Source organism: Ylistrum balloti, unplaced genomic scaffold (assembly GCF_031769215.1).
Source record: "Ylistrum balloti isolate Yb309-2 unplaced genomic scaffold, AGI_CSIRO_Ybal_v1 Utg369688, whole genome shotgun sequence".
NCBI classification, from domain to species: domain Eukaryota; kingdom Metazoa; phylum Mollusca; class Bivalvia; order Pectinida; family Pectinidae; genus Ylistrum; species Ylistrum balloti.
This window is the reverse complement of record NW_026781925.1, coordinates 1132288-1159038: the sequence shown is the minus strand read 5'-3', so window position 1 is coordinate 1159038 and position 26751 is coordinate 1132288. Positions and strand designations below refer to the sequence as shown.

Genomic DNA, 26751 nt, shown 5'->3' with positions numbered 1-26751 from the left:
AGAGACACGCGACGAAAACTGGGAGAAACATTTCATTAAATATCCTGTAAAATTCATACACCGATATGCGTATTCCTTAGGGTTTAATGTCAGTTAATGCGCATGCTCCAGATATAACGCTTTTTGAGTCATGGTTAAACAGTTTGTGAAGGTCAGAGTATATTCACCCGAGTGTGCATTTAACACCGATACCCTTGTGTGCGTATCGGGTTAGGTTTGGTGTACAATAGCGGATGACTGGCTCTCTATGTACATGGTATAACACATGTTTTCATTGATGCTTCAAAATATCTGCACACGAACATACACAGACAATTAATGAAGGACAAAGCGCTGTGTAGGAAGATTTACAGTGCAATGCAATATGAACGTTTGAAATAGACAGTTTAGACAATTAATGAAGGACAAGGCGCTGTGTAGGACGATTTACAGTGCAATGCAATATGAACGTTTGAAATAGTTTGAACTGTGTATACTCTGAAAAATAAACTCGAAATATTTAGTGCTATGAAATGGTGTACATGTCTGTCATACATGTTTGCTGTTTTATCAAGTTTGAAATGCGAAATAATACAAAGCTAATTGATCACGTGTCATGAGATATGAAACCATATTTGTTAAACTGTAAATTGTGAAAAAATCCGTCTGGTATTATGTTTATCATAGCTTGGTTAATTGTTATTCTTGTTTTTATTTATTTTGTCTATTTCTTTAGCATGTAATCGTGGTAGTGGCACGTGTATAACATTGACGATATTGACACAAATAACAATTTCTGTTTAATATTATAATTAGTGGTTAAATGATGATGTTACTTCACGACAAAAACTCAGATCAGTTTATGATAAATACGTTACACATAGCAGTATTAAAATATATAGAGAAAAAAAGTCTTAAACTTGACGGTGAGAAATATTCTTACAGGGATATCCATATATAATACATACAAATTATACCTTATAGTAAAGTGTGATTTTAAATATATACAGGTTATGTAGTATGGCCTTTGGGTAATGAGGGAGAATCACATCCGGGCGATATCGAGAGTGTAATAAGTCTACAGTGACGAGAAATCGCGCAAAGACTGACTTTCTAAATACTTCACACCTCGTACAAACTAAAACAGGGAGTAAAGAAATACACCCTGTCAGCCCCCTCCCCCTACCCCATACCCTAACTCTTCATTACTACATACTTCACACCTCGTACAAACTAAAACAGGGAGTAAAGAAATACACCCTGTCAGCCCCCCCATACCCTAACTCTTCATTACTACATACTTCACACCTCGTACAAACTAAAACAGGGAGTAAAGAAATACACCCTGTCAACCCCCCCCCCCCATACCCTAACTCTTCATTACTACATACTTCACACCTCGTACAAACTAAAACAGGGAGTAAAGAAATACACCCTGTCAGCACCCCCCCCCCCCATCCCATACCCTAACTCTTCATTACTACATACTTCACACCTCGTACAAACTAAAACAGGGAGTAAAGAAATACATCCTGTCAGCCTCCACTCCCCATACCCTAACTCTTCATTACTACATACTTCACATCTCGTACAAACTAAAACAGGGAGTAAAGAAATACACCCTGTCAGCACCCCCCCCCATACCGTAACTCTTCATTACTACATACTTCACACCTCGAGTTATTTGAGGAAAGGTGGTTTTCTAAAACTGATTTTTGGGAAATGATCCCTGTTATGACAATTACACCTAAATCATTCGATCCGTTGATACACATCAGATTGTTTTACTGCTCTTTCTGAGTACATTAACATTACAAATAGTTATACACCCGGTCAGTATACTACGTCGTAATCTATTTTTAGCTTTTCTTTTGCTTTGTTTTCTTTTTGTTTTGATTGTTTGTGTGTGTATTTTTATTTATTATGTTTTGTTTGTATAAAGTAACCACAGAATGAAGTTTCACTCAAGGGGCATGCTGATCCTGTACTCAATATAAACAATATTTAGATTTTATGTCCAATGTGCCTTACGTCAGTTCAATATACAGAATATGGTATTATAAGTGTTCACAAACAAACTCTTCACTATGGTTAATTAAAAAATCGATGTTCAAAAATACAAAATCATCTTTAAAATGAAAAAAAATATGAACAAAAATTAAAGATGTAGCAAGTTGTGACTCCATATATGGCGTCTTGGCTCATATATTCAGTAACAAATTGTATATGCGAAATCATAGGTACCTTCAAAACTAGCATTCCAATGACTATGAAGGGAACCCATGTGGACAGAAGAAGCATTGCGGCCGGATATGACGTCAGTAAAATACGATTGATTCCCGCGCTTTTTTACTCCGATACTTTTTCTCAAAGTTTCTTACCTATATTAAAAGCGTAGCGTTTTAAAGACTACAGCATGGAAATAAAACCAGTCTTGACATAATTACCTCCCTTCCAACGTGTGTAAATCACCCCTCTTTCAATATGTGTAACCTTATTTTTGATGGTCCGAAAACCGGAAGCAGTATTCCATAGAGAAATGATCTAGAAGCAAGCGAATATCCTGTAGGGAAATCTATACTGGTTTATAATTCAACAGATAGACATTTTGACGTTTTACTGTTTGATGTATATATTTGACTCGCAATATCACTGAAATGGAAATTTATACTGATATCAACTGAGAAACCATGATACAATATAATCTAGACTTGACGTCTATGACTGTCTGTGAGATATGTTACATTTGAACTAAGTTGATGATACATGGCTTTGAACAACGTCGAGTTGAAAGATCTTTGATTTCGATCCGTGTTTGTTGTAAGAGTTTCATTAAAAGGAATTTCGATACAAATCGATACTCGTTAACACTGTTGTATATGATGACGGACCCGCGGATATAACAGGAATGTCTGGATGTGTATGATGTTGTGTATCTAACCTATTTATATGACATTGCATTGTATCAATTTCAGACATCTCGTCAACTTTTAATTACATCGACGTTAGACTAAAACGGTTTAGTCCGAAGCAGTCTCTGCAATGACGTCATATATATTTAACAAGTCGTTGGTCTCATAATGACAGATAGAATACTCAAAGCAGACTATTTTTATCTTAATCATGAAAATCAAGTCGTTGGTCTCATAATGACAGATAGAATACTCAAAGCAGACTATTTTTATCTTAACCATGAAAATCAAGCTTCATGGAAGTAGGATACAGTTCAATATAAAGTTCATGCAAACGTATTATCTTAAAACTTCTGTGTTTTTATACACTTTGGTATTTACATTTGGGCATATAAACTGAAAAATGGCGTCTTATATTCTGTTTTGTATGTGACGGTGTGATTTTCGTAAACAAATTTGTTAATTACAACTTTTAAAGTTGCTTATTTCAACAATTGTTTATATTTTCAAAACGTTATATCTAAATAAATTAAGAAAATAATCTTGTCTAATTATCGCACGTGCTAAAATACAACTGTTTTCCGTCACTGCCGAATACAGCAAAGATATATGTGGCAGGTGTATACCGACAATGGCGGCGCCAGTTTCAAGAAAGATAGGGATAGACCATGGAGCAGAAGTTGTACACGGTAATTACAGTGATTAATTAAACTCTATGTCGATTTACGATGACAAAGGTTGAACGATCTCGTCAAACTACTTTGTGATCGTCTTCTCAAGATTTATTGAAACTTTTTATCTGTACAACATATGTCATCACTTTTATTGTTTCCTACACGTGTGTGTGCGCCGTACACGTACATGTGAAAACGACTCTCAGGGATACATGGGTATGTTTATTGAATGCTTGTGTTTCCTGCACTTTATCAATAAGATTGATGTACAGAGTGATGTAACTAGAAGCGTTATGGTAAATTTTGCTCTTCAGTCCTGTACGAGTTATTCCCCTTGATGGACAAGTCGTATGTGTATGGTTAGCGTGTTATCTTATATCACTTCAGGAATAAAAAAATCTCGAATCTACTTAGTGACATTGCTATTCTTATACGAAACAAAGACTCCGCTTTCACATAGTCCGTCTGCCAATTTTTTTTCAAACTAAATATGATGATGAGTTCATGAGAGGTTTCTATTTCAACTCTCGTCCGCTGAAAGGCCGATAAATTTAATTTCAAAAGACCTATGACCTGTGACCTTGAAATATATATACTTCCTGGCAATGAAACTTTGAAATACACACGACAAGGTGACGAAAGTTGTTAATACACTTTTGTGTTAGAGTACATGTTATTCAATTTGTTTAAAAATTACCTGGAATTCAGCACAAGAGACCTAATGTGCCCCTAACAGTGTTCCTACCTTAGCCCCTTACAGTGTCCACAGAGTCCATTACAGTGTCCCTACCTGTGTCCCTTACAGTGTCCACAGAGTCCATGACAGTGTCCCTACCTGTGCCCCTTTACAGTGTCCACAGAGTCCATTTCAGTGTTCCTACCTGTGCCCCTTACAGTGTCCATAGAGTCCGTTACAGTGTCCCTACCTGTGCCCCTTACAGTGTCCACAGAGTCCGTTACAGTGTCCCTACCTGTGCCCCTTACAGTGTCCACAGAGTCCATGACAGTGTCCCTACCTGTGCCCCTTACAGTGTCCATAGAGTCCGTTACAGTGTCCCTACCTGTGCCCCTTACAGTGTCCACAGAGTCCATTTCAGTGTTCCTACCTGTGCCCCTTACAGTGTCCACAGAGTCCATTTCAGTGTCCCTACCTGTGCCCCTTACAGTGTCCACAGAGTCCATTACAGTGTCCCTACCTGTGCCCCTTACAGTGTCCACAGAGTCCATTACAGTGTCCCTACCTGTGCCCCTTACAGTGTCCACAGAGTCCATTACAGTGTCCCTACCTGTGTCCCTTACAGTGTCCACAGAGTCCGTTACAGTGTCCCTACCTGTGTCCCTTACAGTGTCCACAGAGTCCGTTACAGTGTCCCTACCTGTGCCCCTTACAGTGTCCACAGAGTCCATTTCAGTGTTCCTACCTGTGCCCCTTACAGTGTCCACAGAGTCCATTTCAGTGTTCCTACCTGTGCCCCTTACAGTGTCCATAGAGTCCGTTACAGTGTCCCTACCTGTGCCCCTTACAGTGTCCATAGAGTCCGTTACAGTGTCCCTACCTGTGCCCCTTACAGTGTCCACAGAGTCCATTTCAGTGTTCCTACCTGTGCCCCTTACAGTGTCCACAGAGTCCATTTCAGTGTTTCTACCTGTGCCCCTTACAGTGTCCATAGAGTTCGTTACAGTGTCCCTACCTGTGTCCCTTACAGTGTCCACAGAGTCCGTTACAGTGTCCCTACCTGTGCCCCTTACAGTGTCCACAGAGTCCATTTCAGTGTTCCTACCTGTGCCCCTTACAGTGTCCACAGAGTCCATTTCAGTGTTCCTACCTGTGCCCCTTACAGTGTCCATAGAGTCCGTTACAGTGTCCCTACCTGTGCCCCTTACAGTGTCCACAGAGTCCATTTCAGTGTTCCTACCTGTGCCCCTTACAGTGTCCACAGAGTCCATTTCAGTGTTCCTACCTGTGCCCCTTACAGTGTCCATAGAGTCCGTTACAGTGTCCCTACCTGTGCCCCTTACAGTGTCCATAGAGTCCGTTACAGTGTCCCTACCTGTGCCCCTTACAGTGTCCACAGAGTCCGTTACAGTGTCCCTACCTGTGCCCCTTACAGTGTCCACAGAGTCCGTTACAGTGTCCCTACCTGTGCCCCTTACAGTGTCCACAGAGTCCATTTCAGTGTTCCTACCTGTGCCCCTTACAGTGTCCATAGAGTCCGTTACAGTGTCCCTACCTGTGCCCCTTACAGTGTCCATAGAGTCCGTTACAGTGTCCCTACCTGTGCCCCTTACAGTGTCCACAGAGTCCGTTACAGTGTCCCTACCTGTGCCCCTTACAGTGTCCACAGAGTCCGTTACAGTGTCCCTACCTGTGCCCCTTACAGTGTCCATAGAGTCCGTTACAGTGTCCCTACCTGTGCCCCTTACAGTGTCCATAGAGTCCGTTACAGTGTCCCTACCTGTGCCCCTTACAGTGTCCATAGAGTCCGTTACAGTGTCCCTACCTGTGCCCCTTACAGTGTCCACAGAGTCCATGACAGTGTTCCTACCTGTGCCCCTTACAGTGTCCACAGAGTCCATTACAGTGTCCCTAACAGCGTCCCTACTAGTGTCCCTTCCAGCTTCCCTTATCGTGTTCCTTACAATGTCCCTTACTCTGTCCCTTACAGCGTCCCTTATAGTGCCCCTTACAGTGTCCCTTACAGTGCCCTACCGTGCCTCTGACGCTGTCTATAACAATTTCCCTAACAAAGTCCCTAACAGTGTCATACCAAATCTGTTGGTGTATATAATTATGTACACCGAAGTTCGCTAAAAAAAACGATACTGAAGATATTGGGATTTATGCTACAGAAACATGGATAAAAATTGATTCTAAAGTGATGATAAATGGTTATGTTTGTCATATTGTTGTTAAGACTGACTTTAAGTGCGTGCCAGAAAACGTCGTTGGGCGGGTGTGGGGTGTTGTTCTCTTTCTCAGAATCTGCCCATGAACTTCTAAACCAAAACTGTCTGTAAATATGTCTGCCACGAATGGAAAAAGCAAACATTTCATCAACGAAGCGCGGTATTCAATCTGGCGTCCTACATGCGTGAGATATCTAGGTTTCTGTACTCACCGTTGGCCCCCGAAGCGCCTTTCTGTGGCCATATTTGCTTATCAAACAAAATTACAATTCAATTCAATTTTATTACCAAATGCACACTGCATATGGGCATACAAAAATATACATATTGATCCAAACAAATACAGATTTCTTGTACAATGGCGGAGAACATATGAATTAGATTCGATTCTCAAAAATTCATGCAAAAGTTACTGTCTGGGAAAAATTGAACCTTAAGTCAACTGAGAGAATTTTTTGAGGCATGATTTAAACTGGTTAAGTTATCGGGAAATAACAAGACTTCAATCATACTACCTCCAGCAGAAGGTCAAACAATTACAGTATATTACTTACTTAACTTCACAGTAATACAACTTATACCTTAGTCACATTATTGAGTAGCAAGACGTTTAAGCAAGACATACAGCTTTCATGCATAATAAACGATTTCTAAGGACTGTTGCTTGAATCAAGTACTTACTTAAGTTTCTAATTTGTTTTAAATTTTTGCAAGATAACTGCTCTACCAATTTAAACACAGACGGACGAATACGACAATATGACTTGATTTAAGATATCCTTAATTTCGAAAATACCGGACAAACAAGAATGAAGTGAAACTCATCTTCAACATTTCCAAGGTCACATAGAGTACACAATCTCTGATCACGTGGCACCGCATTGTACCTGCCTGTCTCTATAATGAGAACACGTGCTTGCAATCTATATTTAGCAAGAAAACATTTATTTTTTCAAAATAACGGTTTTGTAAGATACCACTGTAGATCAAAACTATCAAAAATGTGTTTTTACAACATATATTATGAAGATGTCTCGAATGCGTTTCTCATCTCCTGAATAAAAGTATCTTTAATACGTTGCTCAAGTCTCTAAAACCCAAAGTACACAGCTCATGAATTAAATGATAGACCCAATTATCTTCACAATTTGGTCTCTTGTCATAAAGTTTTGAAAGTTCGTCGTAACAGGCCCTCAAAATACAGTTATCAGTCTTCAGTACTGTTAACCTGTACTTAACAATAGCAATCCTACGCTGTATATACAAAGGATATCGACCAAGTTCAAAATATACCATGGCGTTATTTACTGATTTCCTAACACCCAATAAGGTTTTCAAAAATAACAAATGTATATTTTCAATCTGTGCTGCAGTACTATGACACCATACTTCACACCCGTAATTCACAATACGTAACTCAGTCAGAGTCTATTTAAACAGTTTTCATAATAACATCACTGTTTGCGCTTAGTTTTTTTTTTCAAATCTTCCTCTTGTACTTATGACGTCATCTGATTTATTGTAATTATATAACATCGGTTTTTTGATTGGTTTGTCGATAATTGTGTCAGGTTGTTAGATTTGATGGTAATTTCATATTTATTCCATTTTGTTCGACAAGTTTATTTATCGTGGAATAGACTTCCGTTTTAGAGGGTTTGCCATTGATGGGAATTACTCCATGACCCAGGAGTCAAATATTTCAGGATGTCTTTAGATGAGATTTTGTTGAATTATCTCCCTTGTTCACATCCAATGATCGAATGTTTTACATTGTCCATCGTGTGCCGAGTTTCTAACCTGTAAATGTGGAACCCCTTCATCTGAATTGGTCTTTTACCGTAAGTAGATATTCAAGGTGAGAATCATAATAATAGGTGAGAATAAATAAATAAATAGATTAATTAATAAATAAAAGGGGATAATAATTTCATTTGTTATATTGGAAACCATGGTTACTTCGCATTTTCAATTATGACGTTTATTCTTTTATAACTGTTAAAGGTCAAATTTCAAACTATGAATGCTATCGACTAGCTTACACAAGCACTATCGACAACAACAATGTGTGACCAAGCAATTCGCCTTCCGTACGCTGTCAAGCTCATTAGCGTGGCTTTGTGTATAGGGTAACCAAGGGAACGAGAAGCGTTAGTTTTAGTATAGATCTTGCGTTCACCATGGCGACGAATCATCAGACCTTTCCTGTTCTACCGTTTATCACTCTCACCTGTGCAGTACATAAGTAAAGTCAGAATCACGATCGCAGCTCGACCTATGTGATAATAGCTGTGGAATGGCCATAACCATCTGCGGATCGATAAATCGATCGAAGTAGAAGGACGATCGTATGTAATACCCTGGCTGTACTTTGAAATCTATTAAACTGTTGTGCGCAGGTAGTGTTATTCTGGAAGATGAAAGCAGGAAAGATCACGACACAGCTCTTCGATGAAAAATGCCTGAAGTCACCTCTCATCATTTAATACAGTAGTGTTTTGTCTATAAAGCTCTGAACATTAAGTGATCACTGACTTCATCACGGAATCTAAATTCACTTCACTGCATATTTCATGAGTCGTTTTCTGTATAGCAGATTTTTATAATCCAGTGTCATAATTTTAAATTATTGGGTGATATTCCGTGGCGTGTGGAGGAGTAAGTGATTCATCAGGTGAAATTTCCAGTCGAACATCAACAGACAGTATTAAAGGGAAGTATTTCAGGATTGACAAAGTAACAAGTATCATGTACATTTAACAGTGCCGTTATTTTGTGACCATGGGAAACGGATCATCCATTGATACGTCAAAAACTATCTACTTGTCGATTGCCGGAAAAAGCGAAAAGGTACGATATAAAATATATTTTCTCTTAGAAATGAATAAATACAAAACTCTATAGCAGAATAAATATGATTGGTTAAGTTTCTGTCATACATCATCCTATGTGATTATCCCGAACTCGGGTGTCTAATTTTAGAGTGTCACATATTTTTTTTAATCAGGCGGATGTTGTTATATGAATTAAATCCACGACATTAAATTTCTACTTTTTCTGAGATATACAATGTGCATATGTTTTATACAATACATGTTCTAATATCATGTTGACCATTTTAAATATTCTAAATCTAAATCGAGACTTCATGACGAAACTACGATCCTTTTTACTTGGAGTTTTACTGGTTCGATAACTGTGTAACTAGAAAATGGAGTCGGTTAGAATATGACCGTGGAAAACTGGCACCGACTCTACAAAAGGGTCCGTTTTCCACCTGTAAGAACTGATCAATAGAAAATGATCTCCAATCAAAGGTTCCTTGTTTTATTCATGACCTTTTACCTCGAAACTGGCTGAAAAACCTTCATTAAAGCGCAAGCAAATATTGCACTTTTTTACTCTAATATTAACGCGTCGAATATTCGTGTAATTAAATGTTTTAGGGAATGGTCCGCATCAAATTTGGGTCATACGAGATAAACCGTATATATCTATACTAAAATGTGTCATATTTTACAGATGAAAATAAATTTTATTAACTTTCGGAAAAAGGGCGAAACACGTTGAAAAAAAAAATTCAACCATTTACGTAATACAATAATATTTCATAATAGCAAAACCAAGGAAACAATTTCGAAACCGACGGACAGTTGAAAAAGAATTTATAATAAAAATAATAATGATAGATTCCATGTCAAGTTTTCTAAGTGTCTATTGCTAAATGTGATTAAGCGGTGCTAGTGTGTTTTTTATTCAATACAGCTCATGTATTTATACTCAAACGTGATATGATTCCTGTATATCACATGTGATACAATAGCTCTACGTTTGTTTTCCCGTATGTAATCTATATAAGTGTAAAATTGTTGCAAAACTGAATAAAAAATTGCTTAAATTATTTTTTTCAATGTTGAATAAGGAACTTCTGTCCATTTTAATTAGGGAATAATGACATCATAACTTGGGATCCGCTTTAAAAGCTGAAAGTGATATCTACACCATCAAACTACATCGTTTCAGAAGAAAATACGTCACTATAGTTTGGGGTTCATTTTCAAATTAACGTCCAAAATAGCATCGGCTTTTCAAAATTAAGTTAATTCCGAGAAAAAAATGTCATGCTATTCTTGGGATACAAAGATGTAGATTTTCAGCATGTAATATAGAATCGGGTCGTTTTAAAACTTGATATAAAATTAAACTAAATATTTTGAATTGATTTTAATGTCTTATGTGTAAATAAGTTATGATCAATTGGGAGATTTTCACCGTGAGGTATAAACCATAGATTTGTGTTAATTTTCAATATTGAATATCAAACTTTGGTCAACAGGTCAAAGGAAAGGAAATGTTCAGAATTGACAAGAACCATTTCAAATTTTCATTATCATTTGTATTATCATTAAAATCCACTTTGCTAAAAGGGTAAATATTTTTCACTTTTTTTCGCGTGCCCGCCTTCTGTCCTTCCGTCTGTTTGTCTGTATGTGTAAACCTTTGTACTTAAACCATACAGTGTCACCAAGGTTTATACGGTTGGTATGGAAACGAATCCGGATGGAAAATGAATAGAATATCACACTATATCTCCCACTCGAACTGACTTCCTGACACCTGTATTCACCATCTGGTAACAGATTATTATCTGTATTTGAAAAAAAAAATCATAATAAAAAAAAAGACTAGGAATACGTTTTTTTAAAAATGTCTCGGTTAAAAAGACAATGACGTCAGCAAGTTGAAATCCGAGAACAGCCGTAACATTATAGTTTCTCGTATCATCAGTTGTGTGAAATAACGTGATCAGAAATTTATCTTGATTATTGATATAAAGAAGAAACTAAATGACGACATAGAAGTCTCTCCCTTCAGTAAGTGACGACATGGAAGTCTCTCCCTTCAGTAAGTGACGACATGGAAGTCTCTCCCGTCAGTAAGTGACGACATGGAAGTCTCTCCCGTCAGTAAGTGACGACATGGAAGTCTCTCCCGTCAGTAAGTGACGACATGGAAGTCTCTCCCGTCAGTAAGTGACGACATGGAAGTCTCTCCCGTCAGTAAGTGACGACATGGAAGTCTCTCCCGAGAGTAAGTGACGACATAGAAGTCTCTCCCGTCAGTAAGTGACGACATGGAAGTCTCTCCCGTCAGTAAGTGACGACATGGAAGTCTCTCCCGTCAGTAAGTGACGACATAGAAATCTCTCCCGTCAGTACGTGACGACAAGGAAGTCTCTCCCGTCAGTAAGTGACGACATGGAAGTCTCTCCCGTCAGTAAGTGACGACATGGAAGTCTCTCCCGTCAGTAAGTGACGACATGGAAGTCTCTCCCGTCAGTAGTAGTGACGACATGGAAGTCTCTCCCGTCAGTAAGTGACGACATGGAAGTCTCTCCCGTCAGTAAGTGACGACATGGAAATCTCTCCCGTCAGTAAGTGACGTCATGGAAGTCTCCCGTCAGTAAGTCTCTCCCGACGTGACATGGAAGTCTCTCCCGTCAGTAAGTGACGACATGGAAGTCTCTCCCGTCAGTAAGTGACGACATGGAAGTCTCTCCCGTCAGTAAGTGACGACATTGAAGTCTCTCCCTTCAGTAAGTGACGACATGGAAGTCTCTCCCGTCAGTAAGTGACGACATGGAAGTCTCTCCCGTCAGTAAGTGACGACATGAAAGTCTCTCCCGTCAGTAAGTGACGACATGGAAGTCTCTCCCGTCAGTAAGTGACGACATGGAAGTCTCTCCCGAGAGTAAGTGACGACATGGAAGTCTCTCCCGTGACACATGTCTCTCCCGTCACGACATGGAAGTCTCTCCCGTCAGTAAGTGACGACATGGAAGTCTCTCCCGTCAGTAAGTGACGACATGGAAGTCTCTCCCGTCAGTAAGTGACGACATGGAAGTCTCTCCCGTCAGTAAGTGACGACATGGAAGTCTAAGTCCATGGAAGTCTCTCCCGTCAGTAAGTGACGACATGGAAGTCTCTCCCGTCAGTAAGTGACGACATGGAAGTCTCTCCCGTCAGTAAGTGACGACATGGAAGTCTCTCCCGTCAGTAAGTGACGACATGAAGTCTCTCCCGACAGTAAGTGAACATGTCTCTCCCGTCAGTAAGTGACGACATGGAAGTCTCTCCCGTCAGTAAGTGACGACATGGAAGTCTCTCCCGTCAGTAAGTGACGACATGGAAGTCTCTCCCGTCAGTAAGTGACGACATGGAAGTCTCTCCCGTCAGTAAGTGACGACATGGAAGTCTCTCCCGTCAGTAAGTGACGACATGGAAGTCTCTCCCGTCAGTAAGTGACGACATGGAAGTCTCTCCCGTCAGTAAGTGACGACATGGAAATCTCTCCCGTCAGTAAGTGACGACATGGAAGTCTCTCCCGTCAGTAAGTGACGACATGGAAGTCTCTCCCGTCAGTAAGTGACGACATGAAAGTCTGTCCCGTCTCTCCCGTCAGTAAGTGACGACATGGAAGTCTCTCCCGTCAGTAAGTGACGACATGGAAGTCTCTCCCGTCAGTAAGTGACGACATGGAAGTCTCCCCCGTCAGTAAGTGACGACATGGAAGTCTCTCCCGTCAGTAAGTGACGACATGGAAGTCTCTCCCGAGAGTAAGTGACGACATGGAAGTCTCTCCCGTCAGTAAGTGACGACATGGAAGTCTCTCCCGTCAGTAAGTGACGACATGGAAGTCTCTCCCGTCAGTAAGTGACGACATGGAAGTCTCCCCCGTCAGTAAGTGACGACATGGAAGTCTCTCCCGTCAGTAAGTGACGACATGGAAGTCTCTCCCGTCAGTAAGTGACGACATGGAAGTCTCTCCCGTCAGTAAGTGACGACATGGAAGTCTCACCCGTCAGTAAGTGACGACATGGAAGTCTCTCCCGTCAGTAAGTGACGACATGGAAGCGTCAGTAAGTGACGACATGGAAGTCTCTCCCGTCAGTAAGTGACGACATGGAAATCTCTCCCGTCAGTAAGTGACGACAAGGAAGTCTCTCCCGTCAGTAAGTGACGACATGGAAGTCTCTCTCGTCAGTAAGTGACGACATGGAAGTCTCTCCCGTCAGTAAGTGACGACATGGAAGTCTCTCCCGTCAGTAAGTGACGACATGGAAGTCTCTCCCGTCAGTAAGTGACGACATGGAAGTCTCCCCCGTCAGTAAGTGACGACATGGAAGTCTCTCCCGTCAGTAAGTGACGACATGTAAGTCTCTCCCGTCAGTAAGTGACGACATGGAAGTCTCTCCCGTCAGTAAGTGACGACATGGAAGTCTCTCCCGTCAGTAAGTGACGACATGGAAGTCTCTCCCGTCAGTAAGTGACGACATGGAAGTCTCTCCCAGTAAGTGACGAGTAAGTCTCTCCCGACGACATGGAAGTCTCTCCCGTCGTCGACATGGAAGTCTCTCCCGTCAGTAAGTGACGACATGGAAGTCTCCCCCGTCAGTAAATGACGACATGGAAGTCTCCCCCGTCAGTAAGTGACGACATGGAAGTCTCTCCCGTCAGTAAGTGACGACATGGAAGTCTCTCCCGTCAGTAAGTGACGACATGGAAGTCTCTCCCGTCAGTAAGTGACGACATGGAAGTCTCTCCCGTCAGTAAGTGACGACATGGAAGTCTCTCCCGTCAGTAAGTGACGACATGGAAGTCTCTCCCGTCAGTAAGTGACGACATTGAAGTCTCTCCCGTCAGTAAGTGACGACATGGAAGTCTCTCCCGTCAGTAAGTGACGACATGGAAGTCTCTCCCGTCAGTAAGTGACGACATGGAAGTCTCTCCCGTCAGTAAGTGACGACATGGAAGTGACGACATGGAAGTCTCTCCCGTCAGTAAGTGACGACATGGAAGTCTCTCCCGTGAGTAAGTGACGACATGGAAGTCTCTCCCGTCAGTAAGTAAGTCTCCCGTCAGTAAGTGACGACATGGAAGTCTCTCCGTCAGTAAGTCTCTCTCTCCCGTCAGTAAGTGACGACATGGAAGTCTCTCCCGTCAGTAAGTGACGACATGGAAGTCTCTCCCGTCAGTAAGTGACGACATGGAAGAAGTCTCCCCCGTCAGTAAGTGACGACATGGAAGTCTCTCCCGTCAGTAAGTGACGACATGGAAGTCTCTCCCGTCAGTAAGTGACGACATGGAAGTCTCTCCCGTCAGTAAGTGACGACATGGAAGTCTCTCCCGTCAGTAAGTGACGACATGGAAGTCTCTCCCGTCAGTAAGTGACGACATGGAAGTCTCTCCCGTCAGTAAGTGACGACATGGAAGTCTCTCCCGTCAGTAAGTGACGACATGGAAGTCTCTCCCGTCAGTAAGTGACGACATGGAAGTCTCTCCCGTAAGTGACGACATGGAAGTCTCTCCCCTCCCTTCCTGTGCGACATGGAAGTCTCTCCCGTCAGTATTGACGACATGGAAGTCTCTCCCCCAGTAAGTGACGACATATCTTCTCCAAAGGGCCCACCCCTCCCCCTGTGTATATTACCAAAGGACGACCCACCCCTCCCCCTGTGCTGTTATATTACCAAAGGGCCCACCCCTCCCCACCCCTCCCTTCCTGTGCTGTTATATTACCAAAGGGCCCACCCCTCCCTTCCTGTGCTGTTATATTACCAAAGGGCCCACCCCTCCCCCTGTGCTGTTATATTACCAAAGGGCCCACCCCTCCCTTCCTGTGCTGTTATATTACCAAAGGGCCCACCCCTCCCTTCCTGTGCTGTTATATTACCAAAGGGCCCACCCCTCCCTTCCTGTGCTGTTATATTACCAAAGGGCCCACCCCTCCCCCTGTGCTGTTATATTACCAAAGGGCCCACCCCTCCCTAAGGGCCCACCCCTCCCTTCCTGTGCTGTTATATTACCAAAGGGCCCACCCCTCCCTTCCTGTGCTGTTATATTACCAAAGGGCCCACCCCTCCCTTCCTGTGCTGTTATATTACCAAAGGGCCCACCCCTCCCCCTGTGCTGTTATATTACCAAAGGGCCCACCCCTCCCTAAGGGCCCACCCCTCCCTTCCTGTGCTGTTATATTACCAAAGGGCCCACCCCTCCATTCCTGTGCTGTTATATTACCAAAGGGCCCACCCCTCCCTTCCTGTGCTGTTATATTACCAAAGGGCCCACCCCTCCCTTCCTGTGCTGTTATATTACCAAAGGGCCCACCCCTCCCTTCCTGTGCTGTTATATTACCAAAGGGCCCACCCTGTTATATCCCCCACCCCTCCCTTCCTGTGCTGTTATATTACCAAAGGGCCCACCCCTCCCCCTGTGCTGTTATATTACCAAAGGACCCACCCCTCCCCCTGTGCTGTTATATTACCAAAGGGCCCACCCCTCCCTAAGGGCCCACCCCTCCCTTCCTGTGCTGTTATATTACCAAAGGGCCCACCCCTCCCTTCCTGTGCTGTTATATTACCAAAGGGCCCAACCCTCCCTTCCTGTGCTGTTATATTACCAAAGGGCCCACCCCTCCTTCCTGTGCTGTTATATTACCAAAGGGCCCACCCCTCCCTTCCTGTGCTGTTATATTACCAAAGGGCCCACCCCTCCCTGTGCTGTTATATTACCAAAGGGCCCACCCCTCCCAGGGCCCACCCCTCCCCGTGCTGTTATATTACCAAAGGGCCCACCCCTCCCCCTGTGCTGTTATATTACCAAAGGGCCCACCCCTCCCTAAGGGCCCACCCCTCCCTTCCTGTGCTGTTATATTACCAAAGGGCCCACCCCTCCCCCCCCCTTCCTGTGCTGTTATATTACCAAAGGGCCCACCCCTCCCTTCCTGTGCTGTTATATTACCAAAGGGCCCACCCCTCCCCCTGTGCTGTTATATTACCAAAGGGCCCACCCCTCCCTAAGGGCCCACCCCTCCCTCCCTCCTGTGCTGTTATATTACCAAAGGGCCCACCCCTCCCCCCACCCCTCCCCCCACCCCTCCCTGCTTCCTGTGCTGTTATATTACCAAAGGGCCCACCCCTCCCTGTGCTGTTATATTACCAAAGGGCCCACCCCTCCCTAAGGGCCCACCCCTCCCTTCCTGTGCTGTTATATTACCAAAGGGCCCACCCCTCCCTTCCTGTGCTGTTATATTACCAAAGGGCCCACCCCTCCCTTCCTGTGCTGTTATATTACCAAAGGGCCCACCCCTCCCCCTGTGCTGTTATATTACCAAAGGGCCCACCCCTCCCTAAGGGCCCACCCCTCCCTTCCTGTGCTGTTATATTACCAAAGGGCCCACCCCTCCCTTCCTGTGCTGTTATATTACCAAAGGGCCCACCCCTCCCCCTGTGCTGTTATATTACCAAAGGGCCCACCCCTCCCCGTGCTGTTATATTACCAAAGGGCCCACCCCTCCCTTCCTGTGCTGTTATATTACCAAAGGGCCCACCCCTCCCTTCCTGTGCTGTTATATTACCAAAGGGCCCACCCCTCCCTAAGGGCCCACCCCTCCCTTCCTGTGCTGTTATATTACCAAAGGGCCCACCCCTCCCCCTGTGCTGTTATATTACCAAAGGCCCCACCCCTCCCTTCCTGTGCTGTTATATTACCAAAGGACCCACCCCTCCCTCCCTTCTCTCTCGAGATCAAACATAATTGTTATCCAATGAGAAACAAGTAATATCATCTCTATATTTGTTATGAGATTGTATAATGATTTTTGTTTTCTACCTCATTACCACAATGTTGTTTACTTTTGAACTGTTGGGATACTGTAAATATCAATAACATTACATCATCCAAGCCTTCCTGGTTCATCTCTCGTCATTGAAAATAGATCCCGGTTCCGTTTAAGACTCTGGCAATTTTCCTACGGAATCTAATACATTGTTTCCTGCTCTGTAATAACAGTTGTTTATTTAAATGCTGATTTATCATCACAATGAATTGATTTATTCAACCGACTAGGGAATTGAAAAACGGATTGAAATCTCTCTCCTAGTTAGAAAAAATAAATAAAAAAAAAATAAATGAAAAAAAAATCAAATAAAATTTAAAATATAAATGAATAATAATAATAATAATAATAAAAATAGATATGACGTTTTATTTTCTTGGACAACATTCATGATATACATCCATTCAATTGGATACCACTGATAATTTTTTTATGAATATGATGAATGCGGGTTAACATTAGCAATCGCTTTCGTTATTCTTTTGTTTTTGTTTGTTTTTGTTGTTGTTGTTTTATTTTCTCTCACTTTTTCCTGCGTGCCTGCGGTATTTATGATATTGATTTCCAGTTTTGATTTTTCACGCAATGCTAATTGAAAAAATTCGAAATTCAAATTTTAAAAATAGAATTAGAATTATACTATGCTTTTATCTTTATGCTTTTTTTAACCATCGTTCCGTGAATGTCTCGATTACACGTACAAAATGTACAATAGTTAAGAACTTGTGCAAATCTTAGTTAAAACTAATTTTTCACCGAATAGTATTTAGTCATTATTGATGAATGAATTAAAACAAAATAAACAATATTTTTATTCCAAAACATTAACTAGTTATAGAAGATTTGAAATTAATTTTCAAATAAATCAACTTCATTTAATTAATGACGTCACATGACCGCGTTGTGTCATTTGGTAGAGCTGTAAAATTATGTGTTTTTTCGACCAAGAAAGGTTTGATATTATTGTGAACGGTGAAGTTCGAAAATTATTTGTTCCAAATGGCGGTCAATATTTTGTCTGTGACGAAAGTCTGACATGATTATCCACTCTGTATTGTATAACTACTGACGATTAGAACTGTAACTTGCTCTGATTAATAGCCATGACTACACAAAACCAATTACACGTTATGATAAAATTGTCTGCAATTCCGTACCAACTTCCAACAACATCAGTCAAGTGACAAGTGACTCTCATCTGTCGTCTTTAAAACAAACCGATATCCTATAAATATATATTAAATATTACTTATATCACCGCAAAAAAAATTTTGTTTCGCCGATATTCTCCCAACTAGATCACTTGGGACGTTACTGTGCTCCAGGGCCAACCAAGGTCATGTTAGCGCGAGACGATTCTGACCAATTTCAACCGTACTGATATTAACTAACCGTTTCATCGCGTTAATTGCTATTAAACAGATTTGTGCCAGTTTTTCAGTGTTGTTTATTTATATTTTTGATCATTTAATGTACCATGTTACTTTAAATGTTCACGCCCAATACATTATATTTACATCCTACGTCGCACGTGCCAGTGCGGTTTTACATGTAGTGTATGTATAATGTAACATGTATATAGAGTACACGGTCAGTGTCTTTAAACATAAGCTGTATATTGTCGAATGTAAAGAAAGACACAAGTGTTTTTTTTATTCAATACAGCTCATGTATATATACTTAAACGTGATATGAATCCTGTATATCACGTGATACAATAGCTCTATGTTTGTTTTCCCGTATGTAACCTATATAAGTGTACAATTGTTGCAAAACTGAATAAAAAAATTGCTTAAATTATTTTTTTCAATGTTGAATAAGGAACTTCTGTCCATTTTAATTAGGGAATAATTACATCATAACTTGGGATCCGCTTTAAAAGCTGAAAGTGATATCTACACCATCAAAGAAAACACGTCATTATAGTTTGGGGTCCATTTTCAAATTAACGTTCAAAATAGCATCGGCTTTTCAAAATTAAATTAATTAATTAAAAATATGTCATGCTATTCTTGGGATACAAAGATGTACATTTTCAGCAGTTACACCTAGATGTCACCCAGGTAATCTAAAATGGCCGCCCGTCATTTTATTTATAAATATACTGACAGCGTTTTATGTATCAATTCAGTCATGAAAATATATCAAATATGGCAGAACAAATTAGTTGATAATCATGTGATTTATCAGTAAACTTATTAGCATCATAATATACGAGGATGCCAAGTTGTCAACATCGTCTGCTAAAAATCGATCTGACAGTGCACACATGGAATCTGTCGCAAGAAAAAATGTCCTTGCGTATTGTTAAAGGGACATCACCATAAAATATTAATTTTGATTGTACGTGTTTTGAACACATCCAGGTACGTTTCTATGCTCTCCTGATATTCACGGTCGATTTTAAATGTCCAACTCGAACCCCCTCCCCTCCCCGAATTTACCGCTGATAACGTCACGCGATAGTTTTCAAATCGAGGCAGTTCATTATGTAAAAATGAACACGTGATGGTGGGTAGACAGCGACAGAAGAGACGCAGTCAGTAAATCCCATTCATAGCACCGGATTTTGTTTTTGGTGTTGTAAAAGTTATTCTATAATTCTAAGTCAATTATGAAATAGAAACATTTAATGGCAAACCGATTCAGGCGGGAAGCCATTTTTGTTTACAGGCGATGGTGTTTTGTGCGCATGCGTTATCATACATGACTCAAAAATTAACATATCCAGACTGTCGATCAACAGAAAAGGATTTTCTTTTTTGTAATTATTGATTAACCTTTGAATGTGGATATTTCAGCGAAAATCGTTTGTCATTGTTCATAAGGTGAAACACTGGATATGTAAATGCAATGATAAAAAAAATCAGCAAGAAAAAAAATATCATTAATCATTTTAACCTGATGTCGCCTTAATACTTACTGACAGAAGCGATTTATCTATTAAGAATGTCCATGGCTATTCTTTTCTGGAAGTCACATCAATCAAACGACACAAAACTGTAAATATTTCCTAGGAAACACAAGACACGTTTCTCATTGTAATCTGATGGAGAGCCGTGTCACTTCTTGATTAGATACCAATGCCAAACAAAGGGAAACAGAAAAATAGTTACAGGGCTAAGAAAATTGCGATAAAAATTATACTAAAATATATATATATGTGCGGGTCGTGACAGTGTATGGGGTCACATGTGGGTCGTGACAGTGTATGGGCTCACGTGAGGGTAGTGACAGTGTATGGGCTCGCGTGAGGGTCGTGACAGTGTATGGGCTCACGTGAGGGTCGTGACAGTGTATGGGCTCACGTGAGGGTCGTGACAGTGTATGGGGTCACGTGAGGGTCGTGACAGTGTGTGGGCTCGCGTGAGGGTCGTGACAGTGTATCGGGTCATGGAGGGTCGTGACAGTGTATCGGGTCATGGAGGGTCGTGACGGTGTATGAGATCACGTGAGGGTCGTGACGGTGTATGGGGTCACATGTGGGTCGTGACAGTGTATGGGGTCATGGAGGGTCGTGACAGTGTATCGGGTCATGGAGGGTCGTGACGGTGTATGAGATCACGTGAGGGTCGTGACAGTGTTTGGGCTCGCATGAGGGTCGTGGCAGTGTATGGGGTCACATGTGGGTCGTGACAGTGTATGGGCTCACGTGAGGGTCGTGACAGTGTATGGGCTCGCGTGAGGGTCGTGACAGTGTATGGGCTCACGTGAGGGTCGTGACAGTGTATGGGCTCACGTGAGGGTCGTGACAGTGTATCGGGTCATGGAGGGTCGTGACAGTGTATCGGGTCATGGAGGGTCGTGACGGTGTATGAGATCACGTGAGGGTCGTGACGGTGTATGGGGTCACATGTGGGTCGTGACAGTGTATCGGGTCATGGAGGGTCGTGACAGTGTATCGGGTCATGGAGGGTCGTGACGGTGTATGAGATCACGTGAGGGTCGTGACGGTGTATGAGATCACGTGAGGGTCGTGACAGTGTATGGGCTCGCGTGAGGGTCGTGACAGTGTATCGGGTCATGGAGGGTCGTGACGGTGTATGAGATCACGTGAGGGTCGTGACGGTGTATGAGATCACGTGAGGGTCGTGACAGTGTATGGGCTCGCGTGAGGGTCGTGACAGTGTATGGGGTCACATGTGGGTCGTGACAGTGTATGGGCTCGCGTGAGGGTCGTGACAGTGTATGGGGTCACATGTGGGTCGTGACAGTGTATGGGCCTGGAGGGTCGTGACGTGAGGGTCGTGACAGTGTATGGGGTCACTGTGGGTCGTGACAGTGTATCGGGTCATGGAGGGTCGTGACAGTGAGGGTCGTGACAGTGTGTGGGCTCGTGACAGTGTATGGGCGTGAGGGTCGTGACAGTGTATGGGCTCACGTGAGGGTCGTGGCAGTGTCGTGACCGTGTATGGGGTCACATGTGGGTCGTGACAGTGTATGGGCTCGCGTGAGGGTCGTGACAGTGTATGGGGTCACATGTGGGTCGTGACAGTGTATGGGCTCACGTGAGGGTCGTGACAGTGTATGGGCTCGCGTGAGGGTCGTGACAGTGTATGGGCTCACGTGAGGGTCGTGGCAGTGTATGGGGTCACATGTGGGTCGTGACAGTGTATGAGATCACGTGAGGGTCGTGACAGTGTATGGGCTCGCGTGAGGGTCGTGACAGTGTATGGGCTCGCGTGAGGGTCGTGACAGTGTATGGGCTCGCGTGAGGGTCGTGACAGTGTATCGGGTCATAGAGGGTCGTGGCAGTGTTTGGGGTCACATGAGGGTCGTGACGGTGTATGAGGTCACGTGAAGGGCGTGACAGTGTATGGGGTCACGTGAGGTCCGTGACAGTGTATGGAGTCACGTGAGCTCTTGTTGAAGGTCTTTGTGCTTTATAGATATCAGGGATAAAATTAACTAAAAGATCCAACATTCCAACCGTCTTCCAAACAAGAGCTAATCAACAATAATGAACCGAGAACTAATTCTATATATATAAACCATTACTTAACCTCCGTAAATGAAAATGCAAACTAGAGAAGATATTGATTCTTTGTCGCTTCTAATCCGAATACTTCATCTTGATTGCTCGCTCAGTAATCAACGGAGAGCTTTGATGCATTCGATCATGCTTACGGTAGGTTCATCCAGATCAAACAGATTGGCGACGCGATTAATTGAGTCAACAGCGACAGTGAAAAATCTATCCCCATCAAAAACAATATACACAGAGTAAAACGTGGTGTATGTACCTGGTACTCAGATTAGCTGTCACGGGCGTAATTACCCAACATAAGGATTTATCTCACCTGATCAGATGGTCAGAAGCATCCTTAGGGGAAGATAATAAGTTTTGTGTAAATGGTGGGTCTCAGTAGGAGTAGTGAGTATAAGATGGTCATGCGATCTTTAGGAACGCCAGTATTCTGTCCCAAATGTTGTATGAAAGGTGGGTCTCGGCGGCTTTGGACGGGAAGGAAGTTAATTTCAGTTGCAAATATATTGTATCTAGTAGGAGAGTGAACGTATTAAATGTTTTTGTTTTTAATTTGATAAGTACCAGGAATTCTTTCCCTATATCGCGATCAGCATTACTTCTCTTTATCAATGTAATAAAAAAGTGAATTCATTATCAAGTATGTTTCGCTGTTGCAGTAACACGGTCACAGCATGTCGTTTCATACCATGACATCGTCGTTTACGTCAATAAAACGGCACATTTTCACTTTGTTCACTGGATGTATCGCCCCTAGATCTCCTTGATGTAGCTGGTTGATATTTCACTGAACAATATACGAGAGATCCGTCGCATGCCCTCTAAAGTAGATTGGGTAAAGTCTATTGCTCAAGGTCACAACCATGACAGTACAGATCGGTCCGTATCTCAGAAATACGAACGATCACGTGGTAGGAAGTGTCACTTTGTCTCTTTATTGATGCATATGCAAAACTGGCCTTAATCATAATCAAATATGGTGTTGAACTTGTCTGTCATCCTATAACTGAGCCTTACATCACGTGCTTGGTTTATATATAAATCAATGTCAGCGAGTCATTTCATTTGAACACGTGTATATTTCAAATTGTTTCATGATGATCTCATCTTGTTCGAATGAAAAAACAAAAGACACGAAACAAAATGAAAAAAAAAACAAACAAAAAACAAAGATATCTCTTAAATTAGATAGTTTTTTCTCTCCTGAACAAACGGGGGCATTTGCAGGGTTGTCTCACTGAACAACATTCGGAACACGAAACAAAATGAAAAAAAAAAAAAAAAAAAAACAAACAAAAAACAAAGATATCTCTTAAATTAGATAGTTTTTCTCTCCTGAACAAACGGGGGCATTTGCAGGGTTGTCTCACTGAACAACATTCGGAAGGCCCGCCGCATCCCATCAGGAGCAATTAAAGTAAAATTGTCGTTCTTTAAGATAAAACCACGACAGCCAAAAAGGTTCATGGTATCAGGCTCCCGAGAAAAACCAGCACGAATTCCTATCTGTCCTTGAGTGCTAAGATGTCGTTAACAGATGACAAAAAGACAGCTGCATTCGGTGTTTGTTCTGTGTAATATGTGATAAACAAGAATCGCCTGTAACGAACGCCTTACACATTAAATGTTGACAGTTTCACATCACCAGGGCGATTTTGTGAGGTAAACAAAGTCTGAATAATGAAAGTCTACCTAAACAACAGGATGTTTTTGTTAGGTAATCATAATGACATCAAAACAGTTGATGGCTGGTGTGTAATTATCTCCGTATCCGACGTTGAAATAAATTCCCTCGCATGAAGAAGTTAAACAAATTGTTTTAAATACCTTTTTGTGTTTAGATTACAACAAATATCAGTATCAGTTTTTATGGCTGACCAACTTGACAAACCTTACTGGGGATATGTTGACGTAAAATGTTAAAAAGAGATGTAAAATGTCTCACATAAATAGATAGGGTATACATGTACTGATCATCTCTTACTAGTTGTCAAGAAGTAACTTTTTTTTTTTCATTTTCCTCAAGTCGTAATTTATCTGAAAATCACGTGACTTGTCCTTTCATGATGTTTACCAGATACACATGTTTTATTTATAGAAAACAATATTGTTTGTTTATCAAAAGATATGTTGTCATGGAGATCGTATATGATTATGCATGACACAATGTGGCTAGTCTATTTAAACGTAAACAAAAAAATCTTGCCGATATTGGTGACAAGTTTTCCCTTCTGTGGCGTTTACATCCATGCTTGTAGTATTCAGTCCATGTACCTCTGTAGAGGTGTATACGTGTTTTTATTTAACCTTAAAATGTGATATGGACGAGGTCAGTCAAAAACTCAAAACGAGTGTTAGGGTTTGGCTAGTTAGCTGGACGCTTGCCAAGTGTTGGTCAGTTAAACTCTCAAAACGAGTGTTAGAGTTTGACTGGTCAGTTAGACGCTTGTCAAGTGTTGGTCAGTTAAACTCTGAAAAACGAGTGTTAGAGTTTGACTGGTCAGTTAGACGCTTGCCAAGTGCTGGTCAGTCAAACGAGTGTTAGAGTTTGGCTGGACAGTTAGAGACTTGCCAAGTGTTGGTCAGTCAAACTCTCAAAACGAGTGTTAGAGTTTGACTGGTCAGCTAGTAAAGACTTGCCAGGTGTCACTGTTTTGAAATTATTTGCATCCGAAACGTTATAAATACCTAAATGATTTTATCATTTTTACGAGTGTTTGTTGGGCTCAGGAAACATTGTGTAGTATTTTCGAAATGACTTCACGTAGAAATGAATTAATAAATCAAATGAATGAATAAAGAAATAAAGCCACAGGTGTATCAATTACTATAGCCTGGATAGATGTATAGACCTAAACCAGGGCCGATTCTAATGCCGAGCTTTTCTATTGACCTTCACAACGCTGCTTGGTATTTGATTAAGAAATAATTTAATCCCGAGATCTTCCTGGAGATTTGTATACCTGATAATGGCGAATAATGGCGATTGTATTCCATCCTATATTGATGGATAATCACCTTGATCGGTAACTGATGACGTCATAAACAATTCCTATTATCACGTCAATCCGATCAACGTGTGAATGATACCCATGGGAATAATCCTAATCACTGTTGCTAAGGCCAGAAGAGTTCGCGAACAGAGCATCTAAAACAGGAAATTAAGATATGAATAGATCTATCAAATATTGAACAGCTATTATTTCATGCCCTCATGACCCCATTTTTCTATGCACTAGTTGCTGTTAAAATATCTATTTTCGTGGTTTTCCTAAAATATACATTTTCGTTGGTTAAACATTGCTCATGAAATGCGCATGTACATGAATTATGATCCGTGTCAGCTTTATCCGTATATTATCTCGCGGACATGAATTTGTCAATCTAGAGAAATCACGAATTCATCGAAAATAAATCCCCCACGAAAATATTTTTTTTAGGTATCTCGATGATCTGAGGTATTCAAATAAATGACAATTATAGAAATCTACAGTATCAGAGAGTGTACTAGGAATTTAACAGACAAAAACAGAGAAAATGACACGAAAGGAACTGACAAGGTCTTTGTAGTACCTTTTCGACGTATTTTATTTGAAATATATTTAGATAAAGACCATATTCGCATAAATATAGAACCAAGTTAGTCTCGAGAGAGAAATAGTTTTGATCAGTTGATTTTGCCAAAACATTATCAAAAAGAAATTTCAGTCATCACTTTAAGGAGTCATAATGGCAGCTCTTATAAATGTACCCTCGAACAAAGCCCTACAATATCTGTTGTTTGCAAGGAAACCAAATCGCATCACCTCTAGGTTTCCGGTAATTTTTGGATAACAGAGTTGTCGTTCTTTAATGAATGTAAGGAACGACAACTCTGGATTGATCTTATGTTCGCAAGATATCCATATGAGGTACTTGCCATTTTTATAGGGTTGTCGAGGATGACAATGTCCAGTGTTGTATAGAATTTGAGAATAAGATTTATTTTTTACACTGAAACAAATAAAAAAGTATGAATTGTTCCGAAAGGATGAATATTCCACTGAAGGCCAAAATTGAAGGAGCTTCAAAGGAGATTGTAGTAAAAGATCTGACCGTTATGAGTATAATGTGACCAGGTGGATGTAATCTGTAATACTGGGTGTATCCTACTGGGTGTATCCTACTGAGTGTATCCCACTGGGTGTATCCAACTGGATGTATCATACTGAGTGTATCCTACTGGGTGTATCATACTGGGTTCCTACTGGGTGTATCATACTGGGTGTATCCTACTGGGTGTTCCCACTTTCAGAAGGAGCCTTCCACAAACACACGAGCTCTACACTCGCCTTCGCCTAGGGAGGTCGTCCTTAAATCACCATAGCTACAGATACTATGTAGGATATTATAAAATATCAAGTCCAAACAAATTAAAACCGGAAGTTGAAGTATTTTCTGTTTCATCAGACAGTATTAATTAACCATCCGTTGAAGGTCATTATATATTTTTGTTTTAAGACGACGCCAATCCAATGAAATCTGGTTTATTTTTTGTTTCAGATTATTTTAAGTCGGTTCTGTGGCTCCAGAGACATCCATGAACTGATAGCACAAGCAGCAGGAGTCAGTAGGT

The 26751-nt window shown here is 41.5% G+C and overlaps 2 protein-coding genes across 2 annotated transcripts in view; both read left to right on the top strand.

The window, feature by feature from the left end:
- The first annotated feature begins 3522 nt into the window (after positions 1 to 3522).
- On the top strand, positions 3523 to 6377 carry LOC132565050 (mucin-4-like). The gene is made up of 2 exons (XM_060229656.1): positions 3523 to 3580; positions 4417 to 6377. The coding sequence occupies exons 1-2, from the start codon at positions 3523 to 3525 to the stop codon at positions 6375 to 6377; spliced, it is 2019 nt and encodes a 672-aa protein (XP_060085639.1).
- A 2876-nt stretch (positions 6378 to 9253) lies between these two features.
- The window catches only part of LOC132565049 (high affinity cGMP-specific 3',5'-cyclic phosphodiesterase 9A-like), a 55295-nt gene continuing 37797 nt past the window's right edge, over positions 9254 to 26751 (top strand). Inside the window, exons 1-2 of the mRNA XM_060229655.1 lie at positions 9254 to 9322; positions 26679 to 26749. Of these exons, the coding sequence (XP_060085638.1) occupies positions 9254 to 9322; positions 26679 to 26749 (140 nt within the window). The remainder of the gene's footprint in view (positions 9323 to 26678; positions 26750 to 26751) is intronic.

Excerpts from the sequence above, each read along its gene's own strand:
- LOC132565050 (XM_060229656.1), top strand. The coding sequence starts at position 3,523 with ATGGCGGCGCCAGTTTCAAGAAAGATAGGGATAGACCATGGAGCAGAA. Across the intron at positions 3,581-4,416 it reads TGGAGCAGAAGTTGTACACG|TGTCCACAGAGTCCATTTCA; the intron begins GTAATTACAGTG and ends GCCCCTTTACAG.